At 44.8% G+C, this 24,217-nt stretch overlaps 1 protein-coding gene across 3 annotated transcripts in view; it reads right to left on the reverse strand.

Annotated features, from left to right (window-relative positions):
- Positions 1-24,217, reverse strand: part of LOC144753590 (omega-hydroxyceramide transacylase-like) — an 878,827-nt gene that overhangs the window by 300,260 nt on the left and 554,350 nt on the right. For all 3 annotated transcript variants that reach the window (XM_078641230.1, XM_078641231.1, XM_078641229.1), the window contains one exon: positions 6,316-6,376. In XM_078641230.1, coding sequence (XP_078497356.1) covers positions 6,316-6,376 — 61 coding nt within the window. The remainder of the gene's footprint in view (positions 1-6,315; positions 6,377-24,217) is intronic.

Here is a 24,217-nt window from a genome sequence, read left to right on the forward strand (position 1 = left end):
CAACTGCCAGCTGTCGACGCCAAACACGACCCATGGCCAGTTCTCCTGCCTACACTGTCGACACTCCTTCACCATCAACTGCACCTCCACGACCTCCACACCCAGGCCGAATGCCTGCACCACCAAGTCCTGAAGTGCATCCTCCTCAACGTACGCTACCTGCACAAACACGCCATAGAGATCTGGGAAATCGTTGACACCTTCTTGCCCGACGTCGCCTTCTTCACTGAAATCTGGACAAACGACGCCTCTGCCCCCGACATCGCCACCGACATTCTCGACGGCTACAAGATCCAGAGGAAGGACCAGGAATGAAAGACGTTGCAGCCTGGATGAGCAACAGCTGCCTAAAACTCAACTCTGAGAAGACAGAGGTCCCCATCCTTATACCCTCCCTCAATGCTTGGGAGAACACCTTGAAACCCACCTTCCCCGACAGACCACGTCCGGAACCTCTGCATCATCCTAGACTACTCCCTCGCCATGACCGGCTAGATCAACGCTATCTCCTCTACCTGTTTAAACTCCCTCTGCACCCTTTGCAAGACCTTCAAGTGGATCCCCCCTGAACCCAGGAAGATCTGCACACACACCCTCATAACTAGCAGACTGGACTACGGAAATGCCCTCTATGCTGGAATCAACAAATCCCTGCTACACAAACTCCAGACCATCCAGAATACCACAGCCAGACTCTTCCTCTGCACCCCACGGCATGAGCACATGACCCAACACCTACGAGACCTCCACTGGCTCCCAGTCGAGAAGCCACTCACCCACGCCTACAAATCACTCCACAACATCGGACCCAAATACCTCAACGAAAGAATCTCTTTCCATGTACCCAAAAGAAACCTCTGCTCCGCCAACCTCAACCTACCAGAGATCCTGCGCAATTGCAGAACCAGAGCAGGCGGAAGAGCTCCGAGTCAACATCAGATGCTTCCCTACCTTGCACACCTTCAGGAAGATCCTCAGGACCTGGCTTTTCGGCTGACCCAGAGCTGCACCCCCCCCCCCAGAGACTAAGCCTAATTTGCTGAGGTGAGGAGGTGCATGAGGATTCCCCCCATTCTCACTCTTTCAGATTCAGCAGTGACAATGGCAGACGGTCAATTAACACCTTTTGGTATGGCTCATTGTGTTTCATGGAATACGAGGATAAAAAAGAAAAATCATGCAGGCATGGAGGGGTAGTATTTATTTAGGATGAAAGACCAGCAACGTGAATTTAGAACGGAATGGGCCAGGATGGGGGTGTTAATGTGGGTGCCAATGGGTGCCAATGGCATTACTGGAGTTTGTCATGGTTGGTGCATTCCTGTGAGACTGGCATTTGGCTCACTGGGATATAGTTTAGTAATTAACACGATCATACCTTGTTCACCGATGCCAGGCTTGCAATGTATAGGTTTCCCTTTGTCCCCGTGCCCTAGTTAGTCTCTTCCAGGTGCTCCTATTTCTATGGCCCCAGCAGCCCTTCACTTATCAGGCTTCTCTCCCTTCCCAGCCTACAGTACCCATGCATTTCTATCTACCTTGTCACATAGACTTTCCCATTACAAGCTTTCCTCTTCCCCAAGGCATCAATGTCCCCTTTGTCTCTCCACCACTTCATTCGATTTATATGCCTGCCATTCATGGTTTCCCCCCTCCATTCACTTCCTAACACTACTTTTCCTTCTTTGTGTTTGTTGAACCGATTGGTCTGTGTGAGAAAGTGAGTTCCTGTTGCAGTACCCCCCGAATATTTGCCTGATACTTGATGCACTTTTCCTAGGTGTGCCCTGGGTCCCTGCCAATCAGGTACCCAGGGCCTATGTTTCTTCCCTAAAAACTATACTTAAGCCTAAACCCAATTGACATCTCTGGCCACATATCAGACCCTAGTATATGGTACACTAGGTACCCAGGGCATTGTGACTAGGGAAGACCCCTAAGTGCTGCAGCACATATTGTGCCACCCTTAGGGGCCCTGTACCTTGACACTCACACAGTGCCTTTGCAGGCTGAGTGTCTAGGTGCAGAACTAAACAAAGAGTCGACATGGCACACATCCCTGTGTGCCATGCCCACAACCCCACTGCCCTGGCATACATCAGTCACCCCTCTAGCTGGGTGCCCTATGCTAGTGGTGTGGGCACGGGTGCATGAGCCCTGTGCCCCTACAGTACCCAGGGCCATTCCTGGGCATTGTAAGTACAGTGATGCCATTAAGAGTATATGGGGCTGGGAGGTTGTCATTACGAACTCCACAGCACCATAATGGCTACACTGAACACTGACAAGTTTGATATCAAACTTCTCAGCACATTAAGCCCACACTGATGCCAGTGTGGGATTTAATGTAAAATGCAATACAGAGGGCATCTTAGAGATGCCCCTTGAAACCTAACCTACAATCCACGTCTGGGCTGAGTGGCTGCAGAGGCTGCCACAAAGCAGACATGTTACTGAACCCCTGGGTGGAGAGCCCCCCGCTCTCCTGGGCCTGCAACAATGCACATCCTGGGCGAGGTGCTATGTCTCCTCCCCAAGGATGGACGGGGTAAGCTTCAAAGGCATGCCGCCTCTGAGAGCTTCTCCAGACCATTTACTGTACCCAGCAACTGGCCCCCACCCATTCTACCAGCACTCTGGAGGGAAGACTGGCGGGAAAAACTACGTCAGGAAGGGGGTGTGCCAACCTTCGCGAACTCCACCCCTCAGGTCGGGGAGGCGAGGTGAAGCACGACCCCGGGCTCCGGCCATCTTGTAGATGGGGAGCCCTGCCCAATCCCAGCTAGGCTCCTGCCCCCCTCCCACAGGAGAGGAGCAGGCTAGGGGGTGAACTCACCCCAGGACAGGGACCCATTAGTCCCTGCCCTTGCCCTACCTGTAGCGCCCCTAAATTTAGTATTTAGGTGCTCCCTGAACCTTCCTTCCTCAGATCCAGATACCAAAACAAGAAAGAAGAACAAGAAACAAGAAGACCTGCCGTGCAGCTGCTAAGAAGAGGAAGACACCAACTGATTTGGCCCCAGCCCTACCGGCCTGTTGACCCTCGAACCTGCTCCTGCCAAACCCCGGCGTCTCCAGTGGTCAGCAACCTCAAAAACCCCGAAGGACCTGACTGCCTTGTGACTCTGACTACCTGGGTCTCCCACGAGTAGTGGTACTGCTCAGAGCAAGTAACAAGCCGTGGCATCAGCCCGGAACCGTGAACCCTGCACACTCTGCACCCGCCAAGCCTGGCCTGTGCTGGAGTGAACCAAGACCCTGAGGACATCCCCCCAGCGATTCTGACTCAGAATCCAGTGCCCAAGGACCCTCCTCGACGACCCCGACGATGCCTGCAGCCTCAGGACAAAGGACCCCTCCGACCGCGACCAGCAGGGTGTAAGATTTCCCTACCTCAAAAGACACCCCTGCACCCAGAGTTGGGCACAACCCCCTGTGCCCAACTCCGAGGTGCCTACCTATCCTCCAAGCTCCCAACTGACCCCTTGAAGTGTTGGTCACTCCTGAAGATCCACCATCCCCGAGCCTGCAGCCTTTGTTCCCTTTTAAAGATCCTCATTGGATAACATTGAGCACCCGACGGCTCAAAAGCACCCTGCACCCAGCCGCCCGAGTGCCCCTGGCAGTGCAACCTGTACCCTATTCTACTTCCCCAATGCCCTGAGCAAGTGACCAGGAGCCCAGCTCCCACAGCTGCGTGGCCTGCTAGCCAGCAGCCACCAACCGAAGGCCCCCTGCCTCTCTTTGGATAACATTGGGCCTAACTACCTCTGCACCCGGCCGCCCCTGTGCCGCTGAGGGTGTACTAACTGTATCTACCTGACCCTGGGGGACCCCTGAGTCTAAGCCCGGAACCTTAACTTCACCAGTCGAGTACTCACCTGAAAACCGATGACTCACTTTCCTGCCATTGGATAACATTGACTGGTTTGACTCGAAAAATCTTCTAAGTGTGAAGTTTTGAAACTTTGAAATATTCATCTAAAATCAGCCGAATAACGAACTTGGATTTACGCACCTGTGATCAGGAGAGAAGCCAGTACTGTACCTTGTAGCCCAGTACTGTACCGCAAAAGTAATCACAACTGTGTTTGCTAGTAATCTAAATTTCTGCCATAGGAAACCATGGTCTGCTTTTCTGTGAAATTTCTTCTAAGTGTGAAGTTTTGAAAACTGAAAATATTCATATAAAATCAGCCGAATTCTGAATTCCGAACTACTCACCTGTGATCAGGGAAGTCAGTACTGTACCTTTCAGCCCAATACTGAACCGTAAAAGTAACCCGTACCGGCTTTACTAGTAATCTGTATTTTCTCCATAGGAACCCATTGTCTGCTTTTCTATGAAATTTCTTCTGTCTACTTTTGAAAACTTGAAATATTCTTTAAACATCATACGAAATACTGAAACGGAATTACCTTCCTGTTTTAAGTTAAGACTCCAGTGCTGGCCACAGGAGACCAGTGCTGGATTACAAAAGTAACGCAATCATACTTTACCTGCAACCTGAATTTTCTCCTATTGAATAACATGGTCAGATTTACATTGAAAAGTTTCTATGTGTGAACTTTTAAAACAGCTTTATATTCAGGAAAATTCACTACAGTAACAAAAATGTTTTTGCTAATCTGGTTCCCGCTTAGACCCCAGGACTGAACCTAGAATCTGGTCCTGGGACTACTAAAGTAATCTGTATAGTAATCAACTGTACTTACATGTGGAAAACTCATTGAGCTCAATGCTATAGTGTGTTTTAGGATTGTGCTGCTTACTGTCAATACTGTATTAATTGTGTGTACAAACTGTATTGCTCTTTTGCAAAGTAATTACATGAGAGTACTCATAACGAGAAAAGTATATTTTTATAACTGTTGGTTCGAAAAATTAAACAACTATATCTGTGGATATAAAAGCAATTGGCCTGGAGTTCAGACCTTGAGTGTGTGAAACCTTTTGCTGACTGACTGTGTACAACAAATGCTGTACACTGTCCTCTGGTACTGCCTTACTGCTCGACCAAGCTACCACTTTGGAGAGTAAGGTCAGTTCTGACTTTTACCTCTATTATACCTCTGGGGTTGGTGGACTCTATACACACTGTACTTCATTCTAGTCCAGTATATATAGAACCACTTTCTCACAGTCTGCCTGCTGAAGGACACGCTTTGACGCACCCTGCATGTTCCGTGGACTTTGGCCTTGGGCTATTCCTTCCCTATCTTGCTTGCGATGACCCTATGTTTATTTCTGCACGATTCTTGTTCCCATGGGTCTGCCCCACACCACTCCTGCAGCATAATATGACCATTTAGGCAACGCTTTCAACCTGTCCCAACAAACCTAACCCATGTGAATTTCTCACCCACATTCCCTGGCCACGATGCCATGCCTAAATTACCGTGCCTGGGTTCCTCAGGGTACCCAAGGGACTGGCTGCCATGATCTCATGAACACGACTCAGCCAGCCCCACAATGTCTTTATCCCCTGTCGTCCAACCACAATCTCCTCCTCCTTTCTCTCTGGTCATTGACTCCAGCAAGCCTTCCCTCTACACATATCCAATGGGATCTGTACTGTTCTTGGCGGTGGGAAACTGCTTCGTGTGGGTGACCCTTACTCCCATGAGCTCCTTGGCCTTTCTTTTCTTCCTGTATTCCAAGGTTATCCGGTGGCCAAACACATCAATCAACAGCATTGTGCTCGGTGGCCGAGCTAGACCGAGATTACCATGGCCAGTTTTACTGTAGCGAGGTAGTCAAATGCAATGCTTGATGCATCAGCCTCAAAAGGTTTGCATCGTACCCAATGTTGACACTGTTTGCATCACTCTAATAGGACAGTTCAGCTAAATAGTACAAACATTTAACACAGGTCAGAAATGCCTTGTAGGCTGGTATCAGTGGTGCGTTGATCCACTTCATACATCAGCTTTAAATTAAATACATGAATTTGAGAAAAGAGACCTTGTTCATCTGTAATGGAAAATAATGAAATGAAAACCAACTCCTCTCTTTCTCTCTCTTTCTCCTTATCGAAACTTTTTGTCTCAGCTAGACGGTGCCAAATACTTGGCAAAGACATGGGATAAGCACTTTTCAGTTTAAGGTGGGCCTGATCTCCAATCCATCAGTATAGCGACACCACAGGTGGTTACATTATATGAACACCTGCCAGCGAAGACAGGTGGGTGCAGATAGGATTCTATCAATTAATTGGTTATTTACTTTGTAGTAGGCATTTCATGATCTATCAAATTATATGTAGACGGGTGCGGATTCATGCAATCCATATACCCCTGGTACTCCAAACTTACTGTTACTATGTAAGAAAAGAACAGCATCCTTGTAGCCTTGATAGTGGAAGTCATTCAGAACCTGTGGGACAACAAAGCATTTCAGTAACTTTAATCAAGAAACTTTAGGATATGTTGAATTGGCAATTATTTGGCATGGACATGAAAAAGTCACAATTACTATAATGCTTCTGTCAATATTATTCAAGCACATATCAAAACACAAAAGGGAATGGTGGATGACAGGCAGCAGCTGGTTCTCAATGAATGGCATTGAAGCAGATATCCTTCTCTAAGGCCCTAAAAACCGTGAGACTGATATCACTGCCTGGCCACTCTCTTTCCGGGCAGCCCTCACACACCTATGTAAACTGTCAGGAATGTGGGCCTCATCTTCGTCACAGAATGGTCTCTCTTTACCCAGGTGAACTCGGTGACACAAAACATGCCTTCCACCTCTTACAAATGCTCTTGATACTCCCTCTTCTGCAGACTGAAGGCCATACTGTTCTGATCATGGCAGTAGCTCTATCATGTATCAGTTATTTTAAAGCCATCTATGAAGGTTTACCAACCAAAGCATTGATGAACAAGCAACATATTTTTTCGCCCGTTTCTTCTTTACTTTGAAATACTCTTACCACGTGACTTCAGCCCAGAGAATGCTCAACAAGCTGCCCATTAGTAGTAGTAACAAATGGTTTATTTCGAAAAATGATTTCCTCAAAAACATAATACAATATATTACAATGAATAGAATAATCTTAAAAACCAGATAACTTGTCATTCATGATTACACAAAAACAGGCCACAGATTCTTAGAGAAATTGTTCTTCTTGAATCAGTAAGACTCGAGGAGAACTGTATAACGGGTTGCCAATGCAAAAATCTACTACACACCACCAAAGTACATTTATCTATTCTAAATTTATAATGCTTCTCGTTACACTTAAAACCAAAGTTCCCATCTCTAATAACATAAACTTAACACGTGTCAACTACGACATTTTAACAAATATGTCAAAAGTTAAAAAGTTCATGCACAATGCACAGTATTACGAATTTCCATTATCTGTATCCCCCTTTAATAGTCCACCAGTTATACCAATCACTTGATGGTAGTTAAAACTATAAAAACCTAAGTGCAAGTACTTTATAAATACCACTGAAATTTGTCTGTACAGTCATATGATTCTTATTGGTTTTTTTTAAACAGACATACAACACAATAACCAATACAGGAGGTCCAGATAGTCATCAACATTGCAATAGCATCTTTGAAAATGTCATGCAATTTAAAAAATTCAAGCCCGCCCTTTGCAGGAGCCCTTCTGCAAATAAATAGCCACTTAGACTAAACGCTGTGTGAGGGAATGTGTCATTTTTCAAGACGCTTAATATTTACTGAACCCTAAATAAAGACATAATGGATGTAACAATGTCTTTCCTTGCCTCGCATACACTGGGCAAAAATACAAAATGTGTGCCACATTTTCTTTGACATTCAGTTGCACAAGGTACAAATACACCTTCCAGAGTCACCATTGCCATTTTTCCTTTTAGTTGTATCCGACTTAATTTTTAAAATGTTATAGCGAACTTTATATAAAGGGCCATATGTATCATTCTAAATTGTGATCGCAATTGGGCTAAGTGGGATGTATGAACAGAAAACAGCCTCGCAAAATAAGGAATTGCAAAATTTGTGATTCCCTATATTACCAACGATGTAAGAAGCACAGAAAAAGTGCAATTTGGCCGTAAGGAATCGCAAATTACCACCAACTTCAAGTTGGTGGTAATTTGCGATTTGTTTGAAAAATGCACCTTTTGCATTTTTCAAAGTGCCATATGGTGCACATACATGCCCTTAGGGCATGTATGTGTGCCACATGTTCACAGATGAACATTTGAGGGGTGCAACAGGGTGTCCTTTTGACACCCTGACACCCTTGAAATTGCATTCTCAATTAGCGAATCTCTAATTGAGAATTGCAAATTGAGAATGTCTTCCCATTCATTCCTATGGGCCTCTAGGCCCATAGGAATGAATGGGGAGGTATTCCTTAATTGCGAATCACAATTTCTGAATTTGCAATTAAGGAATATGTAGGATTCGCAAAATTATTTGCAAATTCTACATACATAGCATTTTGCGATTCTCATAGAGCGATTCGCAAAAAAATCGCTATTTGAGAATCGCAAAAGAACATTTTGATACATATTGATACATATGGCCCAAAGTGTCTTTGCCAACTGGGCTTTTATGATAAACATTTCAAAATGTGGTCTAGGCTTAACATCCAAAAATTGGCCTGGCAATCTCCCAGCCTGGAACCTTGATATAGGTTATCAGTAACGTAGTACCATCAAGTTGATTTCAATCCCTTTTAGAGAGTATAGTCAAAGAGTGAGGATCAGTCTAAAAACACCTTAAGCCTAATTTGACAAGCCAGGATTCGACATGCTGGAACGACGGGAAAATGACGAAATTATCTAACTCCAGTAGTTCCCTCATTCCCTGCTTCTATGGAGCAAGCTCCTGTACTGTCCAAATCCTCATCCAACAGAGAGTAGAGGTTTTAAGACTGCAGCGTGCTCTACTCTCTTAATCTCTTCAGTGCTGCGCGAATTTCGCTGCAGTGCTGAAGGGTCATAAATCACATTGACTCATGACGGAAATGTTCCGTCATCAGCACCGGAGCACCGACGCTGATGACGGAACCGTTCCGTCATGAGCATGGAAGGGGTTAAGGGCTAGATCATGAAACAGAGGAAGAAGAGGGGTACTTTTGAGGAGATATTATAAGGACCTTCCAATGTTGTTCTCACTCAGTGTCAACTTTTCAGCATTGTCTGTTCCCCAAAGTTCGGAGCCACATAAGACAGCTGCCCATTCTCTGAGCTTGTACACTTCAATGGCTGAGGAAATGGCTCTGGATATCGTTACCTGATGCTTTTTGTATATGTGGAGTCCAGGACAACTTGCATTATACCCAGGTACTCAGATTTGGTGACACGTTCAACCCTCTTCTGTCGGAAGCATATATTCCCTCTAAAGGTCTTATGTGGTCTGAGCACCATGTATTTGGTCTCATTCATATTGATTTCTAGTCCCTTATTTTCGCAGTATGCCTTTAAATTTTTAACTGTAGACCCTTCGGCATTCGTGACAACAAGAGATTATCTTTAGCAAATAGAAGTGAATGCCCTTGGGCCCCTTCTGGTTTGGTGAAGTCATGATTACACTCTAGAAGAGCTTTTATAATGTCATTCACATAAAGTAAGAAGAGCGTAGGCGCGAGCATGCCTCCTTGTCTCACTCCCCTTCGTATTAAAATACAATCAGTTAGTTCACACTGGGGTCCCCAGCAGACCTGATCATAATTATTGTGATGCAGTCTTATTATCTGGTCAAGGAGAGCTTCAGGTACACCAAGCTTCTTCAGCTTGAGGGCGGCATTTGACCTAGACCCAAGAGGTTTGTTATGTGGGTCCCTAAAGAAGCTAGGAGTACCTATTTAACAAAGGCTTGCCTGCAAAACCATGTGAATGTTACAAGTCATTGCAACCAGAGCCCCAAAGCATTTCTCCAAATTATTCATACCCTATCGACTGACCAGTAGCCTAAACGCAGACTCCTAACACTGCCTTGCATTGCTCTCAGCAAGATAGAAGAGGTTTGGGAAATACCTTTCCAACTGTAGGGCTCATCCCTCTGGAACTTCTTTCTTCCACATATCCATATTGAACCCTGTTAGACCCGGGATCACTGGTTGTCTGAGGTAGGTACATTAGGCCAAATAGGGACCCTTGTTTCCACGTCAGGGAAAGGAAGGACACCTTCTGAGGCAGCCCCCGCTCACCCCCTTGGTAGCTCGGCACAAGCAGCCAGGCTTATTTTCAAGGCAAATGTGGAAAGTATTTGCAACCACGCTCACAGCAACCCAATGATGACATCACAAGTGGACTCCACACGAGTTTTATAAAAACAAGTATACATTTTATATAAAAAGATATACTATAAGTTCGTAATGCTAGAATCAGGCACTTTGCAATGAAAAAGTAATGCAATGTGTAACACAACAATCAGGCACCTTGCAACGTAGAAATAATGGAATGCGTAACTCAACAACCAGGTACTTCGTTATGCAGAAATAATGCAATGCATAATACACTAATCAGGTAGTTCGTTATGCAGGAAGATTGCAATTCGTAATACGCTAATCAGGTAGTTCGTTATGCAGAAACAAAGTAATGCGTGATACACTCCAGCACTTATCACGGTGCCTTACGTGGTCTCTCCGCCACTCGTGCTGACTCGCAGTTAACCCCTCTCAACACGGGTATGGTACAACAAAAAGTGCAGCTCTGCACTCCGGCCACAGTACTGCCACTTCCTTGGCCAGTATGGGCCGCGATATGAGCCAAAGCAGTGGCTCGCGCTGCTGGAATGAGAGAAAGGCCGAGAGCGTCTCCCTCTGAGCACGCACCCCGCCCCAGGCGTCAACACACATTACCTGGGGGGTGCGACCTCACTCTCCTCTTCTCTTCCAGCGACTTGGGCCTCCGATGCAATCTTTGTGAATTGGCAACGGCGGGCTCAGGAAGGTGGCTCAGCTTCTCCAGGAGAGCCATTCCGTCAATTACTGCTACGAAGATCTTATGCTGCCACACGGCACATGCACACAGAGTCGCTGAAACTCACTTGAGCTTCGGGTGCACGATCACCATGCACTCTTCACGAAGGTCTCAGGCTGCACAAAGAACACGCACACCGCATCGCTGAGACTCACTTTAACTCCGGGCGCATGATAACAAGGCAATCCTCACAAAGGTCTCAGGCTGCACCAAGCACACACACACAGCGTCGCTGAGACTCACTTGGATTCCGGGTGTGCACGTTAACAAGGCAATCCTCACGAAGGTCTCAGGCTACACAAAGCACACGCACACAGCGCCGCTGATACTCACTTGGATTCCGGTGGACATGATAACAGAACGATCCTAACGAAGGGTTCAGGCTGGAAACTTTTGTATTCCTGTGTTTCCGCAACAGGAAGCCAGCTCACCTCGGGCCCTTGGGGATAAGTTACTTCAGGACACAGCACAGCAAAGTCCTTTAGCCTTTCCTTGGTTAAAACAGCAAACTGCAGGCAAGCCCCAGAACACACATCAAGGGTCAGTTCTTTCCTTCAGTCTCTTCAGTTGTTTCTTCCATGGCAAAGGTTCCTCTTGTAAAATAAACGAGAGAGACCCCTTAACACACCAGGGGAATAGAGTACTAGCAAACAGTGAAATAATAAAATATCCCTTGGTGGAAAACTATTTAGACATAAGCCCATATATTTGCACCAGTCACTGACATATATAATGCCTAGACAAAAAGTTTATTTAAAAGAATTTGTCAAGTTTTATTTTTTTTTAAAAAGAGAAGAATTTCATCAACAGTACATAATTTTAAAAAAAGGCGCAACACAATTTGTAATTTCATTAAAAACATAAGCAATATGTATCACCAGCATGTACATCTAAAACTTCACAAATCTACTACAAAAAGCACTAGTTTCCAAACACAACCTGATTGTCGTGCTTGTTAACTGAGAACAGAGAAAAAACACATATGAGAGACAAACACAGACAGTATTATTTGTCATTAAAGTTGCACATCAAAAAACGACCAATGTTTAACACAGTCCTGGACTTGCTTAAAGAGTCGTGTCTGCAGGAATGAGTTTGGTCTTGTGATTATGCTGGTATGGGCGTCGACGCGTTTCGATGGTTTTTAGCAGTTATGTACCATCTTTTTCAAGACCGTATGATGTGTCTCTCTTAATAAAGGGCACTGGATGGTTGCCACTTTAATGGAATCCTGTAGATAAACATACTAAAATCAATAAAGTGCAATGAATCATCTTATTATGAACTTACATTTTGTGCACCTGAGCTCCAAAAGGGGGAAATTGTATATTCCATTGTTCTACAAACATGGTTTAGAGGTCTTTGTACCATTTCTAACAAAGGACACATGGCTGTTCATAATCATTTTACATGGGAGGTCTATAATGGTTGCAGTGTGTTTATATATATCATTCCACATGATACACATTATTCAGTTATCAAGTCATTGTTATCTCTTTGATATTAGAATTTATTGTACTAATATATGGGCTTCATCTGCCGTGCTCATTTCTATAAGCTGCCCCCTTGACCCTTGCTGTTGGGGTTCAAATTAGGACACCACCCCCTTTACTGGATCTAAAAGTTGGGACATGGCTCAGCATTGTTTTCTTGGCTTGTACCTAAAACAGGATATTCAGGGTTAGTTTATTATGTAAGACCTGATTACCTTATTTCATACTAGTCATATGCGTTTCCTCTGGATTCTATGTCTTTTGTGCGTATTAACATCCTAATATTCATTAAAAACTGCAACAAAAGAGAGACTGAGGTACTGGGTTTTTCAGAACCGGTACTGATCCGGTAACCCAGCGGTGCCAGGGTACACCCAAAGACCTCGGGTACTTTCCTGATTCAGACCACAGAAACTCAGAGTCTTCTAGGTGAAGTCAAGGATGGATTTTATTGGCTGCAACCAAGGTAACAAGCGTCCTAGAAGTACAACAACACGGGATGTATGTTCTCAGGAGGCTGCCGCCATTCACAAAGTCAGGCTTCTCTTTTTATACGAAATATTGTGCTTTAGGCAAACATTCTTTACATTTTACTATACTATTGAGATGTTTCCATTACAAAGAAAAAGCAGAGTCATGATGACAAGGCCATAGTTCAGTTGGTACAACCCACAATAAATTACCCGGCAAGGCCCAACATTTTCATCAGATATCGCTGGACCCCCAATAAAACCGGGCACCTCCCCATCATAAAGCAAGCGAGAGAAAAGAGCAGGGACAGGTGTGAGAAAGATTCGGCAGGGTGTGTGTGCGATGGATGGGTTTATGGCCTGTTGAGCCTTGATGCTATCTTGCTCGGCCACTGGGAGAGGAACTGACCAAACAGGTTCAGCCTGGGGCAATGGTTCCAACCTGCCCAGGTCAGAGAGGAGTCAATTAAAGGTGTACATGTCCTTTGGGATCGAATGGAGCTGCATTATAGGCCTATGTAAAGGGCAACTCACAAAATGGCTGCTGTACCCAAAATGGAAGCCAAGGGTTCAGAACGAGAATGACGATTTCGAGGTGAAATCGTCACTTGAAATTGACGAAAATGTTTGTACATAGTGTACTAGCCATTCTCGGTCTTTTGATACCAAATTCGTCATGTTCCGATGAAGTTTTATTCTCGAGTGCAGAATTGTTGCACGAGTCCCGAATTTTCAGAACTACAATCCCTCCTTTTGCCCTTACATAGGCAATTAATCTATCCTCATGCTAATCTGAGTCCAGATCTGTATTCCTAAAGTCATTGAGATGTTGCTGTAACATCATCCTAGTACTTAGCTCGTCTCTTGATACAGGTTTCCTTACACATGATGTAACACAGAGGCCACAGATTGCAGGAGCACACTGCACGCAGAGACAGAACATGAAAAGAATGGCTAAGACCATCCCAATGACCATCAGAATTTTCCATCCCCAGCCGGATATCAGTTCCCAGAACCACCCCATTAATGACCAATCTCCTTTATCCACATGAATAGATTCGGAAATCTTATGCAGTTTGGAGATGGCCTGGTACACTGTTGGAGCGTTATCTGGGATGAAAATACAGCAACTTGACTGGATCAATCTACATACCCCACCTCGGTCTGCAAGTATGACATCTAAAGCGACCCTGTTCTGAAGGGTCATAAGACGATCCGACTGGAGCTCAGCAGTCAAGTTACTAAGGGCACCAGCAGTTTCAATCATGGTAGACTCAACTACCCTTGTCAATTGCCTTATGTTTCTGCTGTTAACCATGGATCCCCAGAACGGCAGAAAACCCTTTGCAAAGTCCCCAAATTCTTGACCTGCAGTGTCTTCTTTACTCAAGACACCTCTAACTATCCTTGTTCTGTGGTAATCTGCCGCTGCTGTGTAGGTGGGAGGCAACAGGAACGAAACAAAACATGAGCCCGAAAAGTCAGGGGGCAACCATGTATAGGCTCTATCATGGCAGATGAAATAGGTACCCTTAGCTGCTAGAAACGCAGGGGAAGTCTGAGACCCAAAAACATACGTTTCTGTACAGACACTCTTCCCTAACTGAGCTCTGGGATTCTTGCCAGTACCTTGCAGACATAAGTGACCCTGATGGGGTACAATCCAAATCGGGGACGATCTTATAGTTTGCTGTTTCTCACTTAAAGTAGCTCCATATCCGGTCACGTTCCATACTATATATGCAAATATCTCATCTTCCGGGGTAGCCTCATAAGAAATTTCTTCCTTAATCATGTCAACTATGCCTTTGACTAGGGCGCTAGTCTTGAGGTTGTCTTTAACAGAACGTAGGGGTTGGACTTCACGTGCGTATATGAACATTGTTCTGTATGCCCACACAGAACCATTATGGCTGAAAGGCAGGACCAGATAAGGGATACCTTTGTCCGTAGTGTGAGGCATGAGGCCACAAACCCAATAGTTAGTTGTGTTCATTACTAGTTGGTGTTGGTGTAAGAGCTGAACAAAGGAGTTATTAAAGAACTCTAACCTTCTATTGGATTCATGGTCCGGTAGAGGGTGAAAAGAATGAGAGGAAACAGTAGGAGGAGGAGGTGTAGGGGATGTAGTGGGTGCAAATGTTACACGAAAAGAGAACAAAACATATCCTATTAAAAACGTCATCACACTGAATAACATAAAAATACACAATATTAAAAAGCTCTTTCTTGTCATTGTTTTGCAGATCCTGGTTTTAAAGTTCACTCTTTGGGCAGGTCTCTCCATCTCGGAAAACTCCATCCTCTCTAAAGTGCTGCCCGCGATGGGAGGTTGATTCTGCTAAGGAATGCTTCTGTCAGTCTAGGGCAACTCCCTTGGATCAACCAGAACTGCCGACCTAACGTCGTCAGCTGCACCCCAAAGACTTTAAGCAATCGCGGCCCTAGCAGCGGAACCCAGATGGCGGTTCGAAAAACAAAAATAAGCAAGTTTCTCAGATGGGAGAGCTGCACGTTCAAAAAATAGTACTTGGAGGGAAAAAGAAAACGAACTTTTTATTTGTCCATAGGTCTTGGTCTCAAATTATAGCGTTCTTTCCCTGGTACTGTCTGGTCCTGAAACAGGAGTTCAGGCTCCGAAGCGTTCAATCGCTTTGATGGTGGCACAGCTTCTTGCAAAATGTTCTCACTTTCACGTTCAGAGTTAGTTCCTTTTACTCGTGCATCACTGTAAGGCAGGAGTCGTGGCACGGTGTCAGTCTCTGAGTCAGCGACACCCTTCTGGACCCACTGGTCATATGGCAGGGGTAAAGGGATCCTTTTACAGTGGACCCCGTGGATCCAGTGCTTCTTCCCTTCCACTCGAACAGCTGATCTTGTGGAAAGAAGGACGAGGTGCGGTCCGGTCCACCTGGGCTGCTCGTTCTTGGTCCGTTGGAAATTCTTGACAAGGACCCAGGATCCAGGGTCGATTGCGTGACCTGGAGTTTCAGAGACCGGAGGCAGGGTGTCGTGAACCTGTTGATGCAAAACACGCAATTTAGCCGTCAATTCATACAGATAATCAAGCAAAACAGGATGTTCAATTTCGCTGAACTTAGTGGGCCTTGGCACTCCCCATATATTGGCCGGACGGCCGAAGACTATTTCATAGGGACTTAGTTTCACTCGCGAATGTACAGTCATTCTGGTGGATAGGAGTGCTAAGGGTAGAGCATCAGGCCATTTAAGACCTGTGCTCGCTTGAATTTTGGCTAGTTTTAACTTAAGCGTGCCATTGTAACATTCTTCTAATCCAGCTGATTGGGGGTGATTTGCAGCGTGGAACTTCTGCCGAATGCCTAGCCCTTCACATGCATTCTTCATCACACGACCCACAAATTCACTCCCATTATCAGACCAGACCATCCTAGGCATTCCAAATCTGGGGAAGTACTCTTTCACAAGGGCTTTCGCTGTGGACAAGGCAGTATTGTCTTTTAGGGGGTATGCTTCCACCCATCTTGAGAAGGCACAAACAACAACGAGTACGTATTTTAAGTTGTTGCACCTCTCCATGTGAATGAAATCTAGCTGCAAAACCTCAAATGGATACGTAGGAGGCGCAAAATGACCAGCTGGAGTTGGGGTTCCCCTACCAGGATTGTGTTTCAGACACACCATGCAATTCTTGACCACATTCTCTGCACACTTGGGAATTCCTGAATTTTGCCATACTGGAGCCAACAACTTGCAAATCCCTTTCACGCTGATGTGAGCCATTCCATGAGCCATTGTAACCACTGCAAGCACATACGCATCGAGTAGCAACCATCTCTGATGCTCTGACAATTCAATCCAACAACCATTCGCATCCATTCTACCCGTACTTTCTCTCCACATGCTCAACTCTTTCTTTGTAGCCTCAGCTTGAATGGACTTCACACTCTCTATCGTGTCTTCACACATTCCAACAGCACCAACCCATCTTGCAGGGCCTGCAACATACATTCGGCTCATCACTTTCCTTGCAGTTTCTTTCGCGATTTCATCAGCAAATGCATTTTCACGACCAACATCATCAGTCACCTTCTTGTGAGCACTACATTTCACAATCGCCACTTGCAGAGGCAAGGTCAGTGATTCAAGAAGCTCATTCACCAACTGACCACGCTGAATCTTAGCTCCATGCGAAGTCAGGAACCCACGTTCTTTCCACAATCGTCCAAAACTGTGAGCCACTCCAAATGCGTACTGGCTGTCGGTATAGACAGTCACTTTCATTCCTTTTGACAACACACATGCTCTCGTGAGTGCAATCAATTCTGCTGCTTGCGCTGAGTTATGTGGAATACGTGCAGCTTCAACAATTGTATGCAAAGTCGTGGCAGCATATGCTGCAGTCGTGTCACCATTCGGGAGCTTGAAACATGAACCATCCACCCACAATGTACCATCACATTCAGCAAGAGGAGTATCTAGGAGATCTATTCTCCCTTTCGTTTCTTCTTCTGTCTTAAGGAAACAATCATGCTGTTCTGAAGCATCTAATTCTTCTACAATTGGCAACAACGTAGCTGGGTTAAGTGTGTTGCATCTTTTTATGTGCACATGACTCGCTAACAAGGTTAATTCGTAACCTGACAATCGAGCACTAGTTAAGTGCTGTGTCTTGGTTCTGTTTAACAATATGTCTACTGCATGTGGGACCATAACGATCAAGGTGCTATTCATCACTAAACCAGCAGACTGCCGAATAGAAACAGCTGCTGCCGCTGTTGCTCTTAAACAACTTGGCAATGCTTTAGCTACCGGATCCAAGGTCGACGAAAAATATGCACATGGACGCTGTCTGTCTCCAAACAACTGTGTCAGTACTGATAATGCACAACCTTGTTTCTCATGGACATATAATGTAAAGGGCTTACTGTAGTTGGGGGTACCCAACACAGGAGCCGTACATAATGCTGTGCGTAATTCAGAAAAACTTTTCTGACACTCTTCAGACCAAGGAACGGGATTGGGTGTATCTTTACACGTTAATGCCACCAAAGGTTTGGCCAATAACGAAAAATTTGGAATCCACTGTCTACAGTACGATGTAATGCCTAAGAAAGCACGCACTTCTCTCTGTGTTCTTGGCACACTTAATTTCGCTATTGCCTGAATTCTCTCTGGGGTCAGTTTCCTTCCTTCCTTCGATAAGAGATGACCTAAGTAGGTCACTTCTTGTCGACAATATTGGAGTTTGGAAAGTGACACCTTGTGATGCAAATCACACAGATGACGCAACAATGACAACGTGGGTTTCTTACAGATTTCCTTAGTATCTGCAGCAACAAGCAAATCATCAACATACTGGACAAGAGTAGCACCATCAGGTAAAACAATCGTATCAAGCTGTGTTTTTAGAGCTTGACTGTATATTGATGGACTTTCACAGTAGCCCTGGGCAGCGTGTTTAAAGCGGAAGCTTCGTCCTCCTAAAGTGAAGCCAAAAATATCCCTGCTCTCCTCAGCAATGGGGATGCTGAAGAAAGCATTCTTCACATCAATCACCGAAAACCATGTTGCAGAAGCTGGAATCATAGTCAATAGGGCAGTAATATCAGGAACAACTGGGAATTGTGGCACAACTATTTTATTCACCTCTCTCAGATCAATCACAAATCTGTACACAGGTGGCTGAGAGGGATCAGTTTGTTTCAAAACAGGCAAAACAGGACTATTGCAAACGTTTCCTCTTGTCTCTTCAATGACATCTTTTTCAATCAGATCGTAAACGATCGCTAGCAAAGCTTTTTCACCTTCACTAGAGATTCTATATTGGGGAATTCGTGGCATTTTAACATTGGCTTTTAATGTTATAACATATGGTGGTATTTCTAAAAGACCCACATCATTAGGACCAGTAGCCCAAAGAATATCAGGCAGGAACGACAATTCTGTTGGAATTTTATCCCTTGACAAATACATTGGGGAAACCACTTTCTTACCTAAAGTAAGCTGTACTCCTGAAGGAGAACAGTACAAAGCCGCATACAATCTTTTTAACAGATCCAATCCCAACAAATTTTCACCACAACCTGTTGTCAGAATAAGGGGTGCTTCTAATGCACAGGGACCAACAGAAAGAGACAAAGGGTCAGAAATCGGATTTCTAACTGGGGCGCCAGAAAAACCTACTGATACATTCGTTTCGCCAGACAAAGGTGCGCCAGGGAGTTTGGAGTGCATAATAGAACTCTTTGTAGCACCAGTATCCAACAGAAAAGGTTCTGACACACCTGATGTAATCACCTCAACGTATGGTCCATTCTGATCTACTGGAACTGAAACAACTCCCTCTCTTTGTCTATGGCTGTCCTAGCAATCATTACTATCCCAATGCTCATCTTCTGCATAGTAATCGTCAGCATAGTACTGAGCTGTTCTACCAGATGCGTTATTCTGCTGATCAAACCTATTCATAGAATTTTGAGGTGGAAGAGACTGCGTGTTCTGGGGGAGGTTTCCACGTCCTCTACCTCTAGATGCTTGCTGAACACCTCTACCTCTTGTGTTTGAAACGCCATTCGCGCGCTGTAACAGAATAGGACAACTATACTTAAAATGACCCTCTTCCTTGCAATACGAACACTGATTGGGTCCTACAGGGACACGTGGCTGAGTATACTCGACTCTTTGCGAGTTCCTCTGATACTGTTGAGGCTGCTGATAATCACTCTGATAGTTACTCTGACCACCATTATTCTGGCCACCACCACCACGTGGCGGATAGGCTTGCTGTAACAAAACCTTTGTTTTCAACTCTTTAGTTTTCTTTTCTGCTCTATCTTTCTCGTCTTTGTCGCGATTCTCGTAATATTGTGCAGTAGCCAATATTTGTGCTGAAGAGGAAACTGCCCAAGAACTCTCTCAATCCTTCAACTTCTTACACAACTCTGGAAGCGGATTGTGCACGAATTTATCGACGAACAATCGCTGACCACCTTCTGTGCTCATATCTTGACCACTGTGGTCGACAAACGTTTCTTCAAACCTGGTGAAGAAATCAGACACCGTTTCTTCTTTCTTCTGCTTACACGCAGACAACTTATCCCAATTTACTCGCATGGCAGGCATTATCGTTTTCATGTAGTTAATAATCCTACCAGGGAGTTCAGCTACTAAAGGTTCAGGTTTAGCACCACCAATTTGTAGGGCATGTGCAGCAGCAATATTAGCCCATGAGTCACCTAATTCCTGATCATGATCTGTATGACAAATCTTTCCCCATAAAGGCTGTGGAACAACGTTCCCAAACAACATATCGATATTGGCTAAATTCATGATACATGACCCAGCAGTCTGTGACAATTCTTTGTAATACCCTGCAGGATTTTTACGGGGATCAGGCAATGTCTGTTTAAGGGCTAAAACTTCAGCTCGCTTCCAAGGAACATGTACCCACACACACTGAAAATGAGGCTGAATAGGTGGGTTAGCATTTGCGTCACCCTCTCTCCATTGTGGGGGAACTTCTCTCATGGGGTACTGTCGCGCCGTTTTCCTACCAGATGCACCATGCTCAAACAGTGATTGAGAAGTGCTTCCCTTACTCCGATATGACAACAATGTCTCAACCGCTTTCTCGACATCGGGACCTACGATCATGCCCTCAGCAAAATCGAACCGCGCACGACACAACTCGGGCGGGTTGCATTCCATATCATTGTCTTCCAAATCTTCACAGAGAAAAACACACATTTGTTCAAAAACGTATCTCTGCTTCGGTGCCTCCCATTGACGGAAGACTTCCATGACAGACTCTACATCATATCTTACAGTGTCCATAACCCATTTATGCGCTAAACTATTCAGTAAACCTCTCTCTCGATAGTCAGGCAGTTGACTTCGCAACTGTCTTCGTTCCGGGTTAGGGGTCGTATTAGGCGACCCGAGGAAAGGTGAGAAAAGATTAGTAACAGTGTTGGCCATTCTCTGTCGAACGGAAGGAGAGACTGATGGAAAAACGGGCGGAAAAACAGGGTGAGATAAGGCAGAAGCAGAGACAATAGCAGAGGGAGCATTAGGAGAAATAGAAGGTGCACTAGGCAAAGTCGTAGAAAGCATAGGTGAAGCAGATGTGATCGGTGGGCCTTGAGGAGGCTGCACCAGAGGAGCAGGAGCCAGCTGAAGAACAGCTGGTGGGTGCTGTGGAGGAGCAGGAGGCAATGCAATCACAGGTTGCGCAACTAAAGGTTGCGGAGGTGCCGTGGCATTTTGTGCATAGGGGGTGGCGAACTCAACAAATGCGATATTAGCGGATCTTTTTCAAGCTCTTTTGCTGCAACTTGCTTAAGAGTCGGCAAAACTGGATAACATTTGTCTATTACCATTTTTCGTTGCCTGTGCAACTGCTCACTCATCTGTTCTTGTTCATTGTCTTTAAACTGCATAGCAGCTTGTATTACCGAAATACCCCTTTCTCTCTTATTTTCCTTCTCTAATTTAATTTCTTTCTGTTTGGCCTCCTTACGCCATAGGCGGAAAGAGTCAAACATTGCCGGCCGGGCTGCCTTCTTAAAAAGTTTAACTTCAAGGTTATCTAGGATTTCGGTGTCAAAGCTAACATATTAGGGCCATTTTAAAACACCATCTTTTCTGGTGTATTTGATCCACACTTCGTTATATGTGATGGGGCCTACTCCATGTTTCACATACAATTCGTAAGTTGGAGTTCCAACCGGAGGAACCAGACACGAGTCCTCCAATCGGGAGTCCCTATTATTACAACCAAGACAAAACAAATTTCCAACTCTAAGACCAGACATTTTCGCTCACTAGTCTAGCTCCAAACTTCAAAGGATTATCGATTACGATATTTCTCGTGAATACACGAGTCCTTCGGCTTTGGCACTTGCAAGTTCCAAATTAATCCCAAAGGATACCCAAACTAAGAACCAACTAAGGACTGGGAGACGCTCCACTTATACTTAACTGAAATATCGATGACGTCACCAGAAGACTCGTCTCAGTGTTTCGCTCTACCAAACTTCAAGGGTCCAAATCAGGGCGATAGCCAGGGCAGCAGTCCTTCGTAGCCGTCGGGAAGCGGGGAACCTCGCAGCAAAGACTTTCGGACCACGTCGACATGCAGGGGTCGATGAAGTGGTTGGCCTTCCTCCAGAATTTTCTCACGAAGCTCCTCACGAACCTCTGGCTGGACCGGTGCCGCTGGAATCGCCCCAAACGCTGGGCGCCAACTGAGGTACTGGGTTTTTCAGAACCGGTACTGATCCGGTAACCCAGCGGTGCCAGGGTACACCCAAAGACCTCGGGTACTTTCCTGATTCAGACCACAGAAACTCAGAGTCTTCTAGGTGAAGTCAAGGATCGATTTTATTGGCTGCAACCAAGGTAACAAGCGTCCTAGAAGTACAACAACACGGGATGTATGTTCTCAGGAGACTGCCGCCATTCACAAAGTCAGGCTTCTCTTTTTATACGAAATATTGTGCTTTAGGCAAACATTCTTTACATTTTACTATACTATTGCGATGTTTCCATTACAAAGAAAAAGCAGAGTCATGATGACAAGGCCATAGTTCAGTTGGTACAACCCACAATAAATTACCCGGCAAGGCCCAACATTTTCATCAGATATCGCTGGACCCCCAATAAAACCGGGCACCTCCCCATCATAAAGCAAGCGAGAGAAAAGAGCAGGGACAGGTGTGAGCAAGATTCGGCAGGGTGTGTGTGCGATGGATGGGTTTATGGCCTGTTGAGCCTTGATGCTATCTTGCTCGGCCACTGGGAGAGGAACTGACCAAACAGGTTCGGCCTTGGGCAATGGTTCCAACCTGCCCAGGTCAGAGAGGAGTCAATTAAAGGTGTACGTGTCCTTTGGGATCAAATGGAGCTGCATTATAGGCCTATGTAAAGGGCAACTCACAAAATGGCTGCTGTACCCAAAATGGAAGCCAAGGGTTTAGAACGAGAATGACGATTTCGAGGTGAAATCGTCACTTGAAATTGACGAAAATGTTTGTACATAGTGTACTAGCCATTCTCGGTCTTTTGATACCAAATTCGTCATGTTCCGATGAAGTTTTATTCTCGAGTGCAGAATTATTACACGAGTCCCGAATTTTCAGAACTACAAGACAATAGGAGATATTGCTATGATTTGTTATTATAACTATCACTGCTTACTTTCTGATTAAATTATAGTGACATGCCTTTACCTTAGGAATCTATTCCTGATTGTTGTTAATCGGTACATCAGCGTTTATGTAGCTCGTTATTATTGTCCTCTTATCTGTGGAGAGATCTATATTTAGATTGTATCTATGTGTTTTCTTTTATTATTCATTTTCGTTTTTTAGATACTATTGAATCACCTACTTGGAAGGCACTCTCTCTTGTGTGTTCTGTTGTTGATTTAGTGAAGGCGGTACCAAGTACTTCTAACGACGTCACCACATGGTAGTTTTCGTGCTCCCCTATGTGGTTCAAAAGATATAAAGAAGAAGAATGTATCTGGGAGCCTGTTTTCACTTTTAAAGTGCCGTTTTATCTCAGAATTTGCAGGTAATATTTGTTATATTAACCTACCTCAAATGGGGTTGACTCAGCCACCTCTTAGATCCAGTAAAGGGGGTGGTGTCCTAATTTGAACCCCAACAGCAAGGGTCAAGGGGACAGCTTATAGAAATGAGCATGGCAGATGAAGCCCATATATTAGTACAATAAATTCTAATATCAAAGAGATAACAATGACTTGATAACTGAATAATGTGTATCATGTGGAATGATATTTATAAACACACTGCAACCATTATAGACCTCCCATGTAAAATGATTATGAACAGCCATGTATCCTTTGTTAGAAATGGTGATATAGAAATGGTACAAAGACCTCTAAACCATGTTTGTAGAACAATGGAATATACAATTTCCACCTTTTGGAGCTCAGGTGCACAAAATGTAAGTTCATAATAAGATGATTCATTGCACTTTATTGATTTTAGTATGTTTATCTACAGGATTCCATTAAAGTGGCAACCATCCAGTGCCCTTTATTAAGAGAGACACATCATACCGTCTTGAAAAAGATGGTACATAACTGTTAAAAACCATCGAAACGCGCCGACGCCCATACCAGCATAATCACAAGACCAAACTCATTCCTGCAGACACGACTCTTTAAGCAAGTCCAGGACTGTGTTAAACATTGGTCGTTTTTTGATGTGCAACTTTAATGACAAATAGTACTGTCTGTGTTTGTCTCTCATATGTGTTTTTCTCTGTTCTCAGTTAACAAGCACGACAATCAGGTTGTGTTTGGAAACT

The sequence above is a fragment of the Lissotriton helveticus genome, chromosome 5_1 (genome assembly GCF_964261635.1).
Source record: "Lissotriton helveticus chromosome 5_1, aLisHel1.1, whole genome shotgun sequence".
Taxonomy (NCBI): Eukaryota; Metazoa; Chordata; class Amphibia; order Caudata; family Salamandridae; genus Lissotriton; species Lissotriton helveticus.